Source organism: Lissotriton vulgaris, chromosome 6 (genome assembly GCF_964263255.1).
Source record: "Lissotriton vulgaris chromosome 6, aLisVul1.2, whole genome shotgun sequence".
NCBI lineage: Eukaryota > Metazoa > Chordata > Amphibia > Caudata > Salamandridae > Lissotriton > Lissotriton vulgaris.
This window is the reverse complement of record NC_141694.1, coordinates 829,754,875-829,774,065: the sequence shown is the minus strand read 5'-3', so window position 1 is coordinate 829,774,065 and position 19,191 is coordinate 829,754,875. Positions and strand designations below refer to the sequence as shown.

The 19,191-nt window shown below is 42.4% G+C and overlaps 1 protein-coding gene across 1 annotated transcript in view; it reads right to left on the bottom strand.

Annotated features, from left to right (window-relative positions):
- HEATR1 (HEAT repeat containing 1) overlaps window positions 1-19,191 on the bottom strand; it is a 411,542-nt gene that overhangs the window by 303,296 nt on the left and 89,055 nt on the right. The window contains exons 8-13 of the mRNA XM_086926859.1: window positions 18,677-18,813; window positions 12,845-12,953; window positions 10,805-10,915; window positions 9,238-9,355; window positions 6,833-6,940; window positions 4,635-4,730 (exon numbers count right to left, since the gene is read on the bottom strand). Of these exons, the coding sequence (XP_086782985.1) occupies window positions 4,635-4,730; window positions 6,833-6,940; window positions 9,238-9,355; window positions 10,805-10,915; window positions 12,845-12,953; window positions 18,677-18,813 (679 nt within the window). The remainder of the gene's footprint in view (window positions 1-4,634; window positions 4,731-6,832; window positions 6,941-9,237; window positions 9,356-10,804; window positions 10,916-12,844; window positions 12,954-18,676; window positions 18,814-19,191) is intronic.

Sequence of the window (19,191 nt, the reverse complement as noted above, 5' to 3'; positions counted from 1 at the left end):
ACAGCGTGGACCTACCTCGAGACCATTGGCGCACTGAACACGGGAAGAAGCACTGAAATATGATTCATGATCATTTATATTGAGGCAGAATATCAGAGTATTCAAGGAGTGTTTTTGTTCTATAGTCTATGTAAGTGGTTATCCATCAAGAGCACAAACTGTGTGTGGTATTATATCTTATTGCTCAGAAGTACAATATCCTAACTGATCAGATGTCCAACACAGTGCACAGCGTAAACAATAAGTGTTACTTGTCGCATGTCATCTGAATTTATCAGGACAACACAAAAAAAGCAATGGAGGAAGAGAAGTCAAAAACATTTGATAATTATTCTTAACTATGCCACATTGCCTGCCACCTGAACTTTAGTGGTTTAAAAATACTACACAAAAAGCATGCGTTTTTAGCTGAAATACTAAATTCTAATACAAAGTGAATTCCACTGGTTCAATGTGGATCAATGACCTCAATCTACAGTAGCAGTTAATGAAAACTTTGTGAAAGTCTAATAAACAGAGATGCATCATGTTTCATGTGCTGAGGATCATGTATCAAAGTATCAAATCAGCCCTTGTTAAACAAATCAGCCCCTTCATAAACACATAAGTAACCCCTGCCTGTATATTACTATCTCTTTTCCAACTCTCATGGAGAGTAACACTGACGGAGAAGAGGTGCACATAAAGAATGGGCATGGAAAAAGGCAATGGAAAAACAAACTACTGGTATTTCTGCTTGGATAGTTATTCTCAGGTAGTTAGTTATTGGAAGGAGATGGCTAGGAATGTAATGCAGAGTTTATATAGCTTGTACTACCACCAAGTGGAGCCCTGAAGTGGTTGCCTACATGGGCACAAGGTATACAGTGTAGAGTGTGTCGCTCGAATGGTGGAGTCTTTGGTTTTTGATCCTATGTAGAAGGTGTTTCCATGTGGTACTCAAGGACCACAGTAGGAATGTGCACCGTTTTGACATGGTTACCCCCACTCTTTGTCACAAAGGAAAGAACCCAACTGTGGATTTTTCAAGCCTGCAACTCACTCTTCGCTTAGTGAAATCAAACGTCCCGTGCAGACAGAACGACGTGAGACTGAGAAGTTTGTTACTTATCAGGGTGACATTCAGGGGGGCATCTAATTGCCCCATGATAGACCTTATTTGCCAGCACACACAGCTGGAATTATGATGTGGCACATAACTGGAATACTACATACTTTCACAAGATATTAAGCCCTGATGAAGTTCTGATTGTTTATGGAATGAAATACTTTGGATGGACGATGTATGTGAAACAAGAAAAGATGATGGAAAAATAAAGATTTTGTTTAACCCCTTCCCTGCTGGCTACATCCCCGCTGTGCTGGGGTGAGGGGGGGCGCGCGCAGGCTCCCATGCTCATGACGAGCTCAGCTCGTCATGAGCTACAGTGCTCCTGTGCTCATGACGAGCTGAGCTTGTCACAGCCGCACCCGTTTCTTTAGAATGCTCAGCACAGCAGGGGAATTAGCCCAGCGTACGAGCGTTCTAAAGGCCATGACAAGCTCAGCTCGTCATGAGCACCGGAGCTCATGACGAGCTGAGCTCGTCATGAGCATGCAAGGGGTTAAATACACACAAATGGACTTCTTTACCTGGTGCACCTCCACATGCTTTGACTACCACCACTCTTTGTCTGGTATTTGATGTGATTTCGACCAGAAGTGCATTGTGTTCCTGCTGACCAGGTCCCCACTGCCAGATCTCTTTCCTAAAACAGTGCAATTGTTTTCCCCCAATAGTACCCTCTGTAGATCCCTAGTAAATGGGACCCCTGGTGTCTCAGGCCAGAGGTACCAAAGAAGGTCCCCAAGGGCTGCAGCACGAATTGTGCCACAGTAAGGGACCCCTCACCAAACTCATACAAGACTGCCATTGCAGGCTGAATTTTTTGGTGCAGGCAAAAGTTAAAACCCAACATGACACACATCATTGTGTGCCATGCCCCCTAACACTGCATGTAGTGTTTGTAAGTCACCCCTATAGCAGGCCTTAAACCCTTAAGGCAGGGTGCCTTATATTACTTGTGAGGACATATCTGCATGCCACCTGTGCTCGTTAGTTCAATTACTGCCAGTGCAAGTGAACAGGAAAGCCATTTTAAAATGTGTTGGACCCTGGTTAAATCTAGTTCCACAGCTGCATGATGGCTTCACTGAATACAGGGATGTTTGGTATAAAACATCTTGTATTAATAAACCCACACCAATTACAGTGTAGGATTTGATAGATACACCCAGAGGGCACCTTAGAGGTGCCCCTAAAAACCTACCAGACACCGGGTGTTGCCTGACTTGTTTTCGCCAGCTTGGCACCAGAGGCGAGTTTCTGACCCCCCAAGGTTGAGGGTCTCAGGAGCTCAGAAACAAAGCCTGCTCAGGCAATGGGTATTCACACCCCCTCCCCACTGGTTGACCTGCAGAGTAGCATTCCAAGGTAGGGGACCTTCAAAGAGCCATTGCCTTTGAAATGCAAATCTGGCTTCCCTCACAGGAAAGGATGCTGCTCCCCATTTGTCCAGAGCCTTTTGGCACCTGGACAGGTGGGAAAATTAGATCGTCCGGTAGGTCCGCCCACCCCTAGGCTATGAAAAACCCCTAAGGTGGCCTAACCTGAAGTGGACAAGACTTTTCAGAGTTGGCCATCTTGGTGATGGCAAAGTTAGGAACTCTGGGATAGGGTTATGCCGACTTGCCACAGGAAGTGGTCATGTAGGAGCATAATGACCACAGGGGTCAGTAGCCCATTGGCTACTCCCCTAAATTCAGTATTATGGGGCACCCCTTGGCACCAGAAAAGCAGATCCTGCTGACCTACGAAGATGAAGGACACTGAAGAGCCGTACAAGCAAAGACTGAAAAACAACAACTGACTTAGCACCAGCCCTGCCTGCTGTTCCCCATCAAATTGTGCAGGTCGTCTTGTCCTGCAAGCTGCAGTGCCTCAAAAAGGCATGGGAGGACAGCCTGCCTTCAACAAAGAACCAGGAACTCCCTTGAAGCAGCTGGAGCAGCTTCCCTGCATCCTGCAGAAACACAAACAGACCTGAGAGGACTCCAAGACCACGAAAACTCGACACCTAAGGACACCACTGCAGCCATCACTCCAAGTTGAAGTGGGCCAATGGTGCACGCATGGTCCCCCAGTCCTCCAGAGATGCATTGGATCTTGCCCCAAACTCACCTAAAGTCCCAGAGACTGGTCTTGTAAGTCACTGTACTCTACGTGAATGCCCTACTGGTTTTTCCTCCCTTAGGAGAACACTGCAGCTTCTTAAAAGTTTAGACTTTTTAAATGTAAAAGTATTTCTCTTGCAAAACATACTTACCTGATCGTGTTGATTCTGGTGCCTAAAAATATATAAAGATAAGCGTTATATTTATAAATTGGTGTGGAACTCCTTATTGAGTCATGTGCATAATTTGACTATTGTGTGCATTTGCAGATGTCTAACACTTCTCCCTGATAAACCTAAGTAGAGCTTCCCCCTAAAGAGGACCCTGGGCTTGCTTGAGCAAGCCCCTGTCCACTCATAAGGGAATTCCTGGACTCTTTACACACTATATCTCTTTTTGATATACCATATAAAGAGTCAGCTTCCTACAACCACCAAGGTGAGAATACTGTATTATCAGACACAGCGGTTACCGGTTTGGTGGATGAAGATGTGTGTCAGATTGACATCCAGTTTACAGTTTCAGTAAGCGGACAAGTTTGAGTAGCAATGGTGGACCTTTTTTGGCGTTTCTTGTGATCATAATATACCTAGCTGGTTCCCGCACTGGGTTGTCCAACCTAATATTTTGTTTAAATGTTCAGGTCCTGAGCACTTTTGAAGAAGCTAATAGCACACTATCAAGTACAGCTTCAAGTACATTGAATGCAAGATGTCTCAAGACATTTGTATGTGAGGTGTCTCAAGATGATATTGAGTGAGGGTTTTTGCAGAAGGTTCATTTAATAGCAAGTAGGGATGGATTTCTTTGCTTCCATTTATAAGCAACAAAAAGAAGCAGATGTTCCACATAAAACTTTTTTTTACCATAAATTGTTTAGGCCTCAATAAGTCATACAATTTTTGCATTGTTTACAACAAGAGCCCAGAAACGACAATTCTTTAAAGGAAAAAAGTCAGTGAATGAAAACAAAAAAATTCCAGGAGGGGGAAAAAACCTGCTGGACCGCTGCATCTGTGAAAAGCTAATTAAAAATACTAAAATTGCAATATCATCAAAGTAAAAGGGGGACAACATCAAAATGTAATTATATATTTCTAGGATGCTATTCACAGTACTGTCATATCAAATCAACTATCTCGGCTCGTTGCAGTATATTACAAGCAAAATTGAAAAGCACAACATTACTGGTACCTGGAGAGGGCCTGAGTGAAAAACAGAAAGCCTTTTGGTGAAAAACAGTTGGGTAGAAACTTTATCATCAAATTAGAAACTATTTGTAAGGCAGCCATACAACAAATTACGTGAGGGTAGTTGGGCTGGGCCAGATTTGTGGTGGTATTATTAGCAGGTCACGTTAATGCCAATGCAAAAGTCTGCTTATTAGCATATCCTTTGTGATTTCCAAACTTCAGACATACCTGAAAAGATGAAAGAGCAGCCAGCACAACATCAAGGTTATCGTCAAGCAGGCGAGCAAAAATGGCTTCTCGAATGAAGGACTCATCAAAACCATCCTGAATGTTGAAGGAAACCATTATCAGAAATGACAACATGGAATATACAACATGGACAGTAAGCATGAAGATGCAACTAGCTGATAAAATCTATTACTTTTAATTGACTGGTTTTGTAGATTTGTGTCCAGAAGCAAACAAACCTTTGTGACCACCGCATCTTTAAATACAGGAGTTGAGACTCATTCAGTAGCCTGGGTAGGACCCCGATATAGAAGATTCAAACTTTTAGAACTTTCATATCTGCAAACCCAGCTTCATGCTCAGATGACTATACCCAGACTTATTACAAAAAGAAAATGCTGGTCTTCCTAGCCATAATTCTCCTCAGAGCCTTGAAAAAGGTATTGATGGCTGACAGGAAGATGCCCAACTCCTAAAAAGCAACCATTACGATCTTTCCGAAAACCAGGGAAGGATGCCCCTAAAGTTAAGTCCTACTGTACGGGGCCAGTCCTGAATATCAACTAAAAAATACTGACTAAAACAGGCTAGAGATGCCTCCATCACACCTTTTTCGGAGGGGGGGTCAAGGTGGGGGGCGTCGAGGTTGGCTTCATACACTGCAGAAACTGGAACAATGTCAGACACCTTTTTATGTTATAATCCACCTGTGGATGGGCTGAGAAGGAAAACAGCAGAGACACTAGTTGTGGAAAATGCCTTTAATAGTGCTGAATGACAATATATCATGGAGGTGACACATAGAATAATACCCACAGAATCTCCATGATAGACTAATTATCTACCTGCACAAACTGCAGCGAGTCCTGTCTCACACGGAAGGTCAAATGGTATTCTGATGAGACAGGTCCAGTGGAAAAGAGGTGCTAGACAAAAAGCCCCTTTCCCAATTTCGGTCGGTTTTTGCTATAGAGCTCCTGGCAGAGACCATCGTTTCTGAGTTTTTGAGAGTTGCAAATTAAGTGGATGTAGACAATAGCATCTCCATTTTAGAGGACCATGTTCTTTTGTATTTGGTACTCCTGAGCTACAAGCTAACCGCTAATAAAACCATGTGCCTCAGATTGGAATACACTACAGAAGCATATTATGACATTTATGTTGGGGAGGAGATCTTCCAAGAATCTTTTACAAAAATCTTTGAAATACTAAAACGTGAGGGTGGACTGGACTTGTCATATCAACTACTTTTCGATTGCACCGCTGTTTTCTTTCAGGGGCGTGGATTCTTCGGGACTGCTTCGGGTTCCAGATTAGAAAATCAATGTACTTCTTTTGATGAATACAACAATTCTCACATGTAGGACACAAAAATCAAATAGAGGCTGACGTCTTTACATTCAGCGTGCCCACTAATGGTATTTACAATCAGAAATCCCTTCTATCTGTGGGCTCATCTGGCTCTGAACTAGAAGTTTCATACCAACCCAGCAAAGAGTAATAGATTTTGCCCCAAGCATAGCTAAAGCTCCCATATCTGCTTGCCCCCATATCTGTTTGGGAGAAGAATACTGCTCTCAATGTACAGGTGGTGGGTGATGTGGTAACATTTGAGGACATGCTCAAGACTTTTGATATACTACAAAAACATTTTTACAAATATTTGAAGATTAGATACTGCTTGCAACCAAAGTTATAGATGAAGGAGGGAAGCAATTTCATCCTGAAACAGACCATAAGACTCAGATCAAACGCACAAAGCACACATATCAGGACACTTAGCTTTCAGGTACTATGAAGGTGTGCCCAATGTGAATAAGAAATGTCATGCAAAGGTTTAGGAAGAAAATGTTTGTGGGTTCCTGATTAAATCTTTGCTTCAGAGTTCAGTGAATTGGTCTTGAAAACCTTTGGATTTAAAACTGGATTTTATCTTTTTTAGACTGTATTCAAGGCTTGAAAAACCATCCCTGTACAGCTGTGTCTTACAACAACTCTATCAATCTTTACGAAACAGCTGAAACCTTTTTGGATCTTTGTTCTTAGTACTATGAAATTCTATAGATCCATTGATCTTTCCGTCAACTGATCTATTGTATTTTTTACATCACAAGTTTCCATTTATTTGTATGGACCGGAGGTACCTTTAAGTGATGTCTGCACCAGATAAAAAGTGGTGGACAAATAAAAACACCTACCTTGGATGTTTCAATGACCTCTTTAAGATGCTGAAGTGCAAGGTGTCGGACCGCAGGCTGTGGATGATTCAAACTGAGCAGTAGGGATGTGTCAGAATCTGCCAGCAACTGAAAATAAAAAATAGCTTTTAATTCAGGAAACTCCTCACCACAAAAACACAGACAATGATATAGAGGGCACACATGGAGATGTGGATTAAGAGTGAGTATCAGACAAAAGTCAATGGGAAGATGAATAGAGTTCTATATTTGAACAGGAACTTGAGGATGGAGTCACTTGTAAACACAAAAGGGCATAGCACTAGACACAGAGAGAGGAGCAAAAGAACCAGAATGCAGATGGAGACACAACAAGAGAAACAAGCATGGCAAATGAAAGAGACACGGATGGTTGGATGTGGAGCACAGGAAAGCAGGACTAAGGAACTAGGGGGCCAGCAACATAGAGACAGATATATAGTCATCAATACATGGGCAGAGGAAAGCAAACACTGAAAGGCGCATGGGCACAGGAACATAAACCCAGTAATATGGGTACAAACACATTTATTTTTTATTGTCCTCATTCTCCACCCAACTAGCTCCATTCGACCCTAGAGGTATTGACACACTGCCTCAGAAATACTGGATATGTAGTCGTGTAGAGGGTTTGACCTTCGCCTATCAGTGTTGTCAGATACTCAAAGGTTTTTTAAGGAGACCTGTGGGGGAGCCACCTTACAGGGCATTAACCAACCCATCCACATCAGGGCACAACCTAATGTCTCTGGGTATACCTGAAAAATAGTAGGGCAGTGTAATCATCGGACGGGGGGGGGGTGGGGGGAGGGGGGGCATGGAACCTCATCCGTCATCCGTGTTACCCCCATTTCAAGAGATTCCAAAAAGCTTGTTTATTTTGGCTGCCAAATCTCATTAAATCCTGCAATATTGATGACTGCCAGTCAACAAATGAAGGTGATGTAGATTCCTTCCATTTTTTGCAGATTTCTCTCCTGGCCAACAGGATAACATAGAATGAAGTTGTTTTGCGGGGCCTATAACGCCCTCCAATAAGCCAAATATTACCAATGAGGGGTTAATTATAATGGGGCAGCCAAGCGATGTTGTCAAAAATCTACTTATGGAGTCCCAAAAAGGAAGACAGGACTGGGCAGTCGAAAAACATGTGAAGATCAGAAGCTGCTATTGTCCTGCACCTCATACATAACACTGGCGAGTCCTTTGAAAATTTTGAAAGTCTCCGAGGTGAATAATAAGCCCTATGCAAAGTGAAGAGGTGATTCCTTCGGAGTCAAGCCGGTTTAACTACATCCCACAATGTCTTACAGGAGTTTAGCCATAGATGTTCAGTATCCTGGTCTAATAGGGAGACCCAACAAGAGAAACAAGCGTGGCAAATGAAAGACAGACACGGATGGTTGGATGTGGAGCACAGGAAAGCAGGACTAAGGAAACAGGGGGACAGCAACATAGAGACAGATATATGGACATCAATACATGGGCAGAGGAAAGCAAACACTGACAGACGCATGAGCACAGGAACATAAACCCAGTAATATGGGTACAAACACAGTCTTGTCTACAGTAAGCTACAGAGAGACGAGCACAAAGAAGATAAAAAACAAAGAAGGTTGGCTTGGAACACAGACATGAAAACTGGACAACAAAGATGTAGTAAATGACTACAAGAATTAGACAACAGGATAAACAAGAAGGCAAAAGCATTAAATCATGGGGAGACTAACATGGGTGCAGAGACATGGGGGGCAGGGAGATGGGGCACGGGGATGTATCCTGCATTACCTCCCTAAAAAAAGACAGTTCTATGGTAATTATATCTTGTATAAACTCTATGATTTACTGCACTAATACTCTTGGCATGCCTAACAGGATCATTCTAAAACTTCAGTGTCCAAAATGCTCACGTCCGACAAATCTCTATAAAAAAGATCTTGGTTCTCCTCTGCATGCAGCTTCTTACACTGCCTCCCAGAAAGCACTTTGCTGCAGTTATTGGTGTTCCATCCTTGTAATGTCTTCATTCTCAGCTTCCCATGAAGCCTTACCCCACCCCAGCATTTCTCACTTACAAGGTTCACCAAATACATTCTAGTAGACTTCTCAGATTCTCTAACAAACTAGGCCTGAAGTCTCTCCTTCCTTAAACCAGGTCTCTCGTATTTACTTCTGCTCGATTCTGAAACCAAATTTAAAATTGCTGTCTTTTCAGAACATAGCTGTGATGAGTGGGTGGGTGTATGTGTGCATTTATCTGTGTGCGCTTCAGCTGTGGTTTCCAGTCATGCTATCTGTCCTGGCTTGTCTCCCTGTGTGTTGTATATCCATTACTCTACCTGCAAACGTTCTGACCTTTCTAACACGTTTTGACTGCTGGCTTTTACCTGATATTTTCCACCACTTGTGGACAAGGAAATGAACTGGTGAAAAAGGTCTTGCTCCGTTTTATTTTTGACATCCTTCAGATGCTCCTCCAACACCAAGTCTAGAGATTGTGGATACCTGCCAAATCCCAATTAAATAAAAGCAGTTAGAACAAAAGGAATCATGTCACGTCAAAACAAACTTAAGACGGGGGTCTCCAGATACAATGGCGCTGAACTGTACATGTTTGCTGTGGAAAAAGAAACAGTTTGTGCTTTTTGACTCACATAACTCAGTTATACTAGATATTAGCCTTTTTCTGATCACATCCTCTAGCAGTGGAATTAGAACAAAAGAGTAGGCAATGTACTATACATATCTAATGTACTCCCTTTTTCTAGACGCCTAATGGTAACAATTTCTGTTTTCTTTATTGTCAAACAAATTCCCAAAAAGTCAGATTCTCAAATAGCACTCTCCCTCGCTGGCTTGCAGGTGTGCCTCTGCACCTGCTCATTGTGCCCAAAAGTTCCTTATAGCATGACCTCATGGCCAGAAACTGCTCATCACTCTACAGTAGCTGGCAGTGGCAATTTTCTGCCATCAGCATATGTGTGATCTATAAATTTACTAAGCTGATCACGACTGAACAGATAAGAATCACCAACATATCTTTTTTATAGCATGTAATAGGGCAGAAATAGATAAAGCTATACAACAGTGTTTTTAGAAACTTTACATCACCCAAATGTATCCCTTCAATTAGTTAACTGAATACAATTAGAAACATTACTCCCGCAGAAACCACCAGATAGGAGAATGAATCAAATTTTACTTTTGTTACTTTATCTAGATTTGGTGAACCTGATTTCAGGATGTTATAAAGCATTATATGGGGGATAAAGGGGACGTTGGGGATTGGGGGGGTTAGAGGAGGGTACATGTCCCTGTAGTCAAACAGTCCTCAAGGGTACTATGTCGCTATTCATACCTAATTAGCACTACTGTGTCTCCTCGTATCACCAAAAACAAGATAGATGGGTTATGTGCAATTTCTCTTTTTTGGACTCATTTATTAATGTAAATGAGGTCCATTAATTAGAGCTAAGGATACCTAAGAGTGGAACTATCCGAAATTGTCAACAGCAATGCAATGTCCTCACACTGCTTTTGTATGACCAAACTTGAGGGAAAGCATGCTTCAAACTTCATTGCCATTCAGTTTTTGACTTCTGTATAGCGACTACCAATAAGTCCTGCTTTTTGTGGTAGCTATTTAAGTGATCTCTGTGAAATATTTGTTCCAGCCCAGTAGAAACTGGGCTGGACCCACCCACGCAACTCACCCTAATGAGATGGACTAATCATCCTGTCAAGGCTCCAAAATAGATCATGTTAAATAATATGAGTTAAACATTTTCATACAGAATAACAAACATTCCCCATTCAAATTTCCACACCAACTGTTGTGCAGACAGAGGGTTCGAGAAACACACCAGGGCAGAGGCAAAAAACTACAAGTGGCTTTAAACAACACAAAATATACTTTCAAGGATAAAATTTGAAGACAAAGCAAAACCTACATACTTTGTTTCCAAAAGTCTGATGAAAGGAAGAAGTTGGTTGTTTAACACCGATTTCTTATTTTCATCTGCTCTGTTCGCAACACCATAAGCAACATACTCATCCAGAAAGGCCCTGAAAGAAAAACATAAGAGCACACTTAGCTTACACCGTTTAGTAATAAAAATAAAAGCACATTTTAAGCGTTATACCTGTTCCAAAATAATTTTTGCTTAATACTACATATGGAAAACTACACAATGTTACTTTCAGAGACATGGGAGGGGTCGTTAGAGGGAGCAATCCTCGTTTCAATACTGCAGGGTCTGCACTTATAGGCACATGATACACAAGCACTGCATATCCCTTGCATCAATAATGTCATTTCAGAGTTGTTTGTAAAACACAACAGAAATCGTGCATCTAGAAACTAGTACCAAATATCCATCAACCAGTTTGCTGGCAAGTAGTGCTTTGAATGATTTAGCACAGTCACATATCACACACTAAAGTCACTCAATGCTTCAGTGACAAATAAACAAGCTATGCTGGTCCTACAAATGTGCCGAACCGGGAATCAATCAGTCAGGATACAAAGGAGGAAAACCAGTGAACTGATTTGGTAAAACACCAAAATATTATGAAAAAGGGGTACCCACAATCACAAGAATCATGTGTGAAATATACTATAAATGCAAATAGTTTCATGCATACTACTACCCCACTACATCAATTTATCCAATTACAGCAATAAATACTGCCTCAATATTAAAGCCTTTTCTGTTATCTCAAGTTTTAGCCTAGCTCGCTAGCAACCAATTTAATGAACAACTGGGACTGAACATTTCAGTATTTCCATCTCATAATGCCAACAGTGTACCTGTAATTTAAGATCTATGTCACCAAACATTGAGAGATTTGCATAGGCGGACAATAACTGAATAAACAAAAAGGATATACAATTATATAAAAGCCACAGGTGCCAAACCTACCATTGAACTACTTATGTCATATGCACAATAAATGCAGATTCTTATTATTGACCCAACAATGACTAAAAACATTACACAAAATGGCTCAAAACGATCATAATTGACCATGACACTGACCATACAATCTCTTGAGCAATTTACATCTTATTATGATGGCCAAGCACATGTTGGAGCCAGTAAATGGCTACTGATTTAAGTGATAGGTTTCCTGGTGTGTCTGAGGGGTCAGGTGCGATTACCACTATGATGAGCTAGGACAGCTACTGTAATGATGGGCAAATGGCATTTTTTTGTCAAGAGATCCTAGACCATCTTGGTGAAATGTGAAAAATGCAAGTATGCGGATTTAAAGATGATCATCTTCTCAAATAGCAGCCAATGCAATCCTAATTTCCATTTAACTAAACAAGAAGACATCGTACAACTAATGATATCCGTTTAAGTAATCAGCTTTTGATCGAGACAAAGGTAACCTTTGCCTTCCCAATTTTACTTTATTAAACAACATTAAGATATCTAAGCGGTCTCCAGGTTAAAATCCATAAAATACAACACAATCAAGATTTATACTGCAGAATTTACATCACCATACATATAACAGATTAGATTAGGTCAATTCAACCATATTCGTCAAGTGGTTTGGAATGTAACAAATTCATTCAGCACATTCCTTGAGAATATCAATAACAAGTCAAAATGAAGTGCGAAGAAAATGTAGGACAATAAAACACAAGGGCCAGAGCAATGATGACATCAATATCTCTTAGAACTTCATTACAATGACAATCCTTAAACCGCAAATTTGTTAAACCATTCCACTTGTAAAACATCAACATAAAAAGATGGGAAAACAACCATGAGAAAGAATTCATTTGAAAAGAAAGAGGCTCAAGTTGAAAAAAAGACACCTACATCAAGGTCATCTGACCGGTAGTATGTGTGGTTCCGAAAGTGCACGTTATCATCTATTGAAATGTACGACAAACAGCCAAACACTGCAGTACAGGGAATAGAATAGAGGAGAAGAAACACTTTGCACAGCCAGAGACTCAAAGAAGTAGCATTTACTCACCGAGCCAGAATCAGGTCTAAACCATTCTGCAGCGGTATATTTGTAATTATCGCCATGAGAAGGGTTGTGCAAACCTCTTTATCTGCCTCTTCTGGTTGCTCCAATCCCTCTGGATTCAAAAATAAAACATTGAAGCAGAACAGCCAAGTCGTTATCTTGAAAGAATCACTCACATTTTTTAACAACTATTATACCATGAGGGTTTTTTACATGATCGAGAAATATAAAGAACTTCTTACTTGACAGTAGTTCTCCATCAAATTCACAACTGCTGGGACATTACCATTGGTCAGGCAGCAACTCAAATCTTTTTTCTTACTTTGTATATGTAGATATTAAAGCTCTCTAAACATAAAATGTGTGAAGTGGTAAAAGGAGCCACTTGTATTATGCTTTGTACACTTGTTTAGTGAACGTTCTAATTGTATGGCCTTGTAGCGCAGTCGAGGACTGGGTTATCTTCACACCGTGGACTCAAACCTTTCAACAGAAAGAAGAATCTAATTTTTAATGGCTGAGCTGAATCATCTGTACTGCAAGTGTGGTTTGTTCATTTTGTGTATATTATTATTATTATTATTTTTATTATTATTTGCTGTTTTATAACGCGCTCCATTACTACCAGAGTATCCTGGCGCGAAAAAGAGAAACAAGCAAGTGGCCAGCTAAGGAAAAAAATATCATTAATAGGCTGTTCTAAAAAGAGGAGTTTTTAGTGCTTTCTTAAATGAAACAAAATTTTCAGTCGATCTCAGGGAGAGGGGAAGGGAGTTTCAGGTCCTAGCTGCGACAACAGCAAGCGAGTAGCCTCCTAGTCGTACTCGCTGGAAGCGGGGCACACTCAAGAGATTGCAGCCGGCTGAACGTAGCGGCCGTGTGGGGACATAGCGGCTGAATCTTTTTCTTAGATAGGATGGTCTCATGTCATGGACTGCCTTAAATGCTAAAGTGAGGATTTTAAAAGTTATCCTTTGAGCGATCGGCAGCCAATGAAGTTCCTTTAGGTGTTCTCGCACGCTTTCTCTGCTTGGAATGTTATACAGTAGCCGTGCTGTCGCATTTTGGATAATCTGCAGTCGGGCAACTAAAAAAGCTGGAGTGTCGCTAAAAAGAGAGTTGGCATAGTCGAGCCTAGATAAAATTAAAGCTCTTGCTACCGACTCTCTAGCTGATGATGGCAGATACGGGAAGAACTTTCTCATGGCTTTTAGAGAGCCGAAGCACACAGCAGTAAGTTTTTTTATGTGTGCCTCGAATCTCAGATCCTCTCCAAACCAGACTCCCAAATTCTTGGCAGCGATAGTAACTGAGCCTGGCTGGGGAAAATCCGACTGCCACAAGAGGTCTCTGAAATTGGATGGGAATTGGCCATACAGCAAAATTTCTGTCTTGTCTTCGTTGCACTTCAGCTGTGCAGCTGCTAACCAGTTAAACACAGCGGAAAGGCACGAACGGACAACCTCTGTGTTAGTTGCTGCGTCCTTCCAGGTAAATAAAAGCTGCGTATCATCTGCGTACGCTATGATTTTTGCTCCCATTTGTTCGGCCAGCACAATGAGGGGGGTAAGATAAACATTAAAAAGTAGGGGACTCAATGTGGAGCCTTGAGGAACCCCGGTAGTGAGGGGCCTGACCGCAGATAAAAGGTGGGATCCAGACCTGCTGAGACCTGTCCGATAAAAAAGATTCTACCCATTTCAATGCTGAGCCCACCACACCAATCTCCGCAAGGCGGGTTAGAAGGAGCGAATGAGGGACAGTATCGAACGCGGCAGAGAGGTCTAATAAAATCAGAGCCGCTCTGCCGCCACTGTCCAGACACTCCCTAATGGCCTCAGTAATCTCCACCAGCGCCGACTCAGTGCTATAAGCTGCACGAAAGCCAGACTGGGCAGGATGTAAGAGCTCCGAGGTTTCTACAAAGGCATTAAGCTGGGCGAAAGCAAGTTTCTCCCCAATTTTTGCCATAGCTGGTAGTAGAGATATGGGTCTGTAATTACTAGGCACAGTAGGATCTGCACCCACCTTTTTTAACAAAGGAAGCAGCTTAGCCTGTTTCCATTCGTTGGGAACCCTGGCTGATGTAAAAGATAGACCCATTATTTGAGAAACCTCAGGTGCCACTGCTTCTGCCACTTCAGCCAACACCCTGGCCGGGCAGGTATCACCAGGGGCACCAGATTTTAACGATTTGATTGCCACTAAGGTGTCCTCCACCAAAGGTGGGACAAAGTTCTCCATGGTGTGTGTGGGTTCAACATTAGATCCGACCCTATCCTCAGTCCAGTTCCCCCCACCGATAGCTCTGAGACTTTGCTGGATTTTGGCAATTTTAGTCAAGAAATAGGAGGAAAGGCTTTCGCACCATTCGGTAGAGGGCTTGATAGAAATTTATTCAGCACAAGGTGAAAGGAAACTTTTTACAATAGAAAAGATCTTGCGGCTATTGTTATTCGCCTTCTCAATTCTTCTGGCAAAATATTCAGTTTTGGCCAGCTTGATATTGGCATAATATTCCCGCTGAGCAGAGCGGTAAGCTGCCTTTGCTTGTGGGCAATAGGCCACCCTCCAAGCTCGCTCCAGTTTTTTACAGACTAATTTACCAGCTCGAAGATGGGGCGAATACCATGGTTGTGAAGGAGTCATCCTGCTTTTGCCGGGGTCAGTCGCCTTTGAAGACACAGACAGGGCTGCTCGAATCCACCTATCATAAATCTCCACCGCAGAATCTAAATCTCCTCCCAACTGGGGCCTATTCTGATCCAGCCAAGCATAAAAATTGCCTACGTTGATTTTTGGGGGGCGTGTATTCAGGTAGACTTTAGGTGAGTCTTTTAAGGCTGACCAAGAAAATCTAATAAGCTGGTGGTCAGTCCAAGTGAGTATTTGGGGGGCTTCAACCTTCAATGAAAAGTTAGAACAGATGACGTCCAAAGTGTGACCTCCCGAATGAGTAGGGGAGGAAACCCATTGGGTAAGAGAGGCCAGATCAAAGGAGTCAGATAGGAGCTTACTTTCCTGACGTTCCTGACAATCTACATGAATGTTTAAATCACCGAGCAGCAAGAAACGAGAGAATCTTACTGCTCTAGGGACAAGAGTTTCTAAGAGAGCTTTAAGGAATCGTCCCGCGGGGCCGGGAGGGCGGTAAATAAGGGAGCCACCCAGAGTGAAATGAGGGGACAAAACTAACGAGAAGTTCATAATCTCGCCGTCCTCGAGATCATCTGAATCTTCCACATTAAGCTCCCAAGATTCTCTAAAAATGATTGCTAACCCGCCACCTCTACCACTAGCCCTATCCTTCCTACGGATCTTGAACCCTCTTGGAATGGCTAGTTCGATGTCAGGAGCACTCGAACCATCCAACCAAGTTTCCGTAATAAATAGCAGGTCCAAAGAACCTTCTTCCAACAAAGAAAAGGTTTCTAAAGCATGTTTACACATTTATCGTGCATTTATTAGGGCTGCTGAAATAGAGGCTACATCAAAGCTGGATGTAGGCGAAGTGGAGTTATTGATACCGCATGCAAAACCGCAGGCCGGGCAAGAGCTGAGCCTAACAGGGTCAATAGTAGCACATGGCATACCTTTAACTGATGATGGGCGTAAGGATATCAGAGACGAACGTGTATAACTAGTATTAGCTATAGTCGTGGTCTGGGCCTGTTTGCCAGTCCGTCCAGCGTCCGCCGCGTCCGAGGCGCGGACGGGCGCAGACGGGCTGACCTTTGGCTTACCTTCGGCGCGCCCGCCATGCGCGACCGCTGCGCGCTAATGGAGGCATGCTAATTTTATGCCGAGTCCTCTCTCCGCCAGCTAGAACGCTGCCACCAGTTCTGCTGGGGAGAGGGACTACTCCTAAGATGGCCGCCCGCCCTCGCCACGACCGGAGCACCAGTCGCGCTGAAAGGGGCCCTGAGAGGCGTGTAAGAGACTGCCGAGTGAGTCTGAGCCCCCATGCGGTGTTCCTGTATAACAAAAAGGTTAGGCAGAGTGAAAATAGAAATAAAATGGAAAATACGATCTTTCCGATAAAAGTTCGAACACACAGTATTAAAATCACCACTCTTCGATAATGTTATGGCCACAAACTAAGCAGAGGGCAAAGGGAGCTGCCACCACCCCAAACACACCGCAAAGACTGCTAGGCTCAATTGAATTTATGCCGAGTCCTCTCTCCGCCAGCTAGAACGCTGCCACAAGTTCTGCTGGGGAGAGGGACTACTCCTAAGATGGCCGCCCGCCCTCGCCACGACCGGAGCACCAGTCGCGCTGAAAGGGGCCCGGAGAGGCGTGTAAGAGACTGCCGAGTGAGTCTGAGCACCCACGCGGTGTTCCTGTATAACAAAAAGGTTAGGCAGAGTGAAAATAGAAATAAAATGGAAAATACGATCTTTCCGATAAAAGTTCGAACACACAGTATTAAAATCACCACTGTTCGATAATGTTATGGCCACAAACTAAGCAGAGGGCAAAGGGAGCTGCCACCACCCCAAACACACCGCCATATTATTCGGCCTTGTGTGTGCCTTCTGATGTGTGCGACAGTGGGCAGCAGGTCTTCTCTAATTCTGGTACCTATCTCTCTAGTAGTAGGCAGGGCTATTGTGAAGCAAGTTGTCTGGTTGACAAACCATAACAATCCTTTTCCTGACAAACTGCTGAGTGTTTGGAGAGTGCTGCAAATATAAACATGAACTTTTAAAAGAAAGAATGGTGTGTTTTTCATTCTACCTTCCTTTTCTAAAAGCAAATGATGGGTCGATTTACTGGGAAAGCCTGCATCTTGCCCTGGATTCAAGAAAATATGGTTCACACTGGAGTAGGTCCCCAGCCTCTACGTATTAAAGAAAACAGACATAGCTAGCTGAAAAGCCTGAATTTATTCAAAAGAAGCCCAGGAGCTGGAAAATGCTCACTCAGAGGAAAATGTTTCCCTATAAAGGAAACGGCTGGGAGGAGAAATCAAAGTACTTCTCTTCTATTCTTCTATGTTTTTACCCTACACTCAGAGTTGGAGGAAGCAGATTATCTCTTGAAACATATCACTGCCACCTATGATGCCTTTGTGGATCTGCCACATTACCTCCGGTGGTCGCCTTTAACACAGCATCTGAAGCTACGCAGTGGCAATGGACATTAATGAACTGAAGCAACAGCAACATTTTCTAGGTCTATTTGAACACTCGGGGCTAAGATTCATTTGTGGCACTTGGAGAGGAATATCCACTAAAATGGGAAATCGGTTAGCTATTTCAAAAGCATCTACAATGGAAAGAAGGATATATTTGTAATAAATACAATTAAAAACAAGGTACAATAAAGAACACTTAACCGCATGCGTGCGGGCGGAATTCCGCTCGTACGCTGAGTTTTTTAAAACCGCATGTTACGTGACGAGCTGGGCTCGTCATCAGCGTGCGAGCGGGCTACGCCATGACGAGCCCAGCTCGTCATCAGCGTAGAAGGGGTTAAAAACAAAATAATTAAATTAGATGGCTAAACTTATAAAAAATGCCTATAGTAAAATAAAATTTCCACCAGTACATTAACCTTGACCATAAACCTATGCATACTTGTTAACATTATCCATACACTAACACTAACCTTAAATGTAATAACCCTTAACCTGACCTTTACATTAACCACTATCCTTGCAGTAAATGTACCCGTTTTCAAAAGACTTTTATTCTGGTCAAACTGAGTTTTAAAAAGGGGTCAAAATAACTATTTTTCGTTACAACGGTATATTTTCATGGCAACACAATTCCTCTATGAAAAATAATGTGAGTGTTCAGCGCAGAAAGAAGAAACCATCAGAGAGCTCACCATCACTGCTTTGCTGGATTACGGAATACACCAGATTTGGCAGGAGGTACCGCAGAAGGGCAGTTGTATCGTATGCAGTCTCGATGCCCTGGAGTGTACTCATCAAATCTGGGACTTTGCACAGAAGAGTAAAGGGTCTGCATGCAGAAAAACAAACAACAGACATGTGAGCAGCATTGCTATCATACTACTAGGTCAGTTCACCTGCAGAGCTATATACGCTTTTCTAGTTTCACACAACTTTAAGTTCATCCATCAGGCGGAACCTAATGGGATGTTGCTAAGGAAATAAAATAGAAATATTTATTTGAATAGTTTTGCTTAAAATTTTATTTCTTACATGGAATGGTTAAATGTCAAAAAACATTCCAAGTAAAAAACAAATTATTTTCTGACAAAGTCAGACAAACCACCTTCAATCACATCTTTAATTTTAAGGTTTTGTTGAGCATGGCATGAACTCATTCAAGCATCAAAGTGCTGTTCGATGTGAGAGAGGCTGCAGGAAAACACTT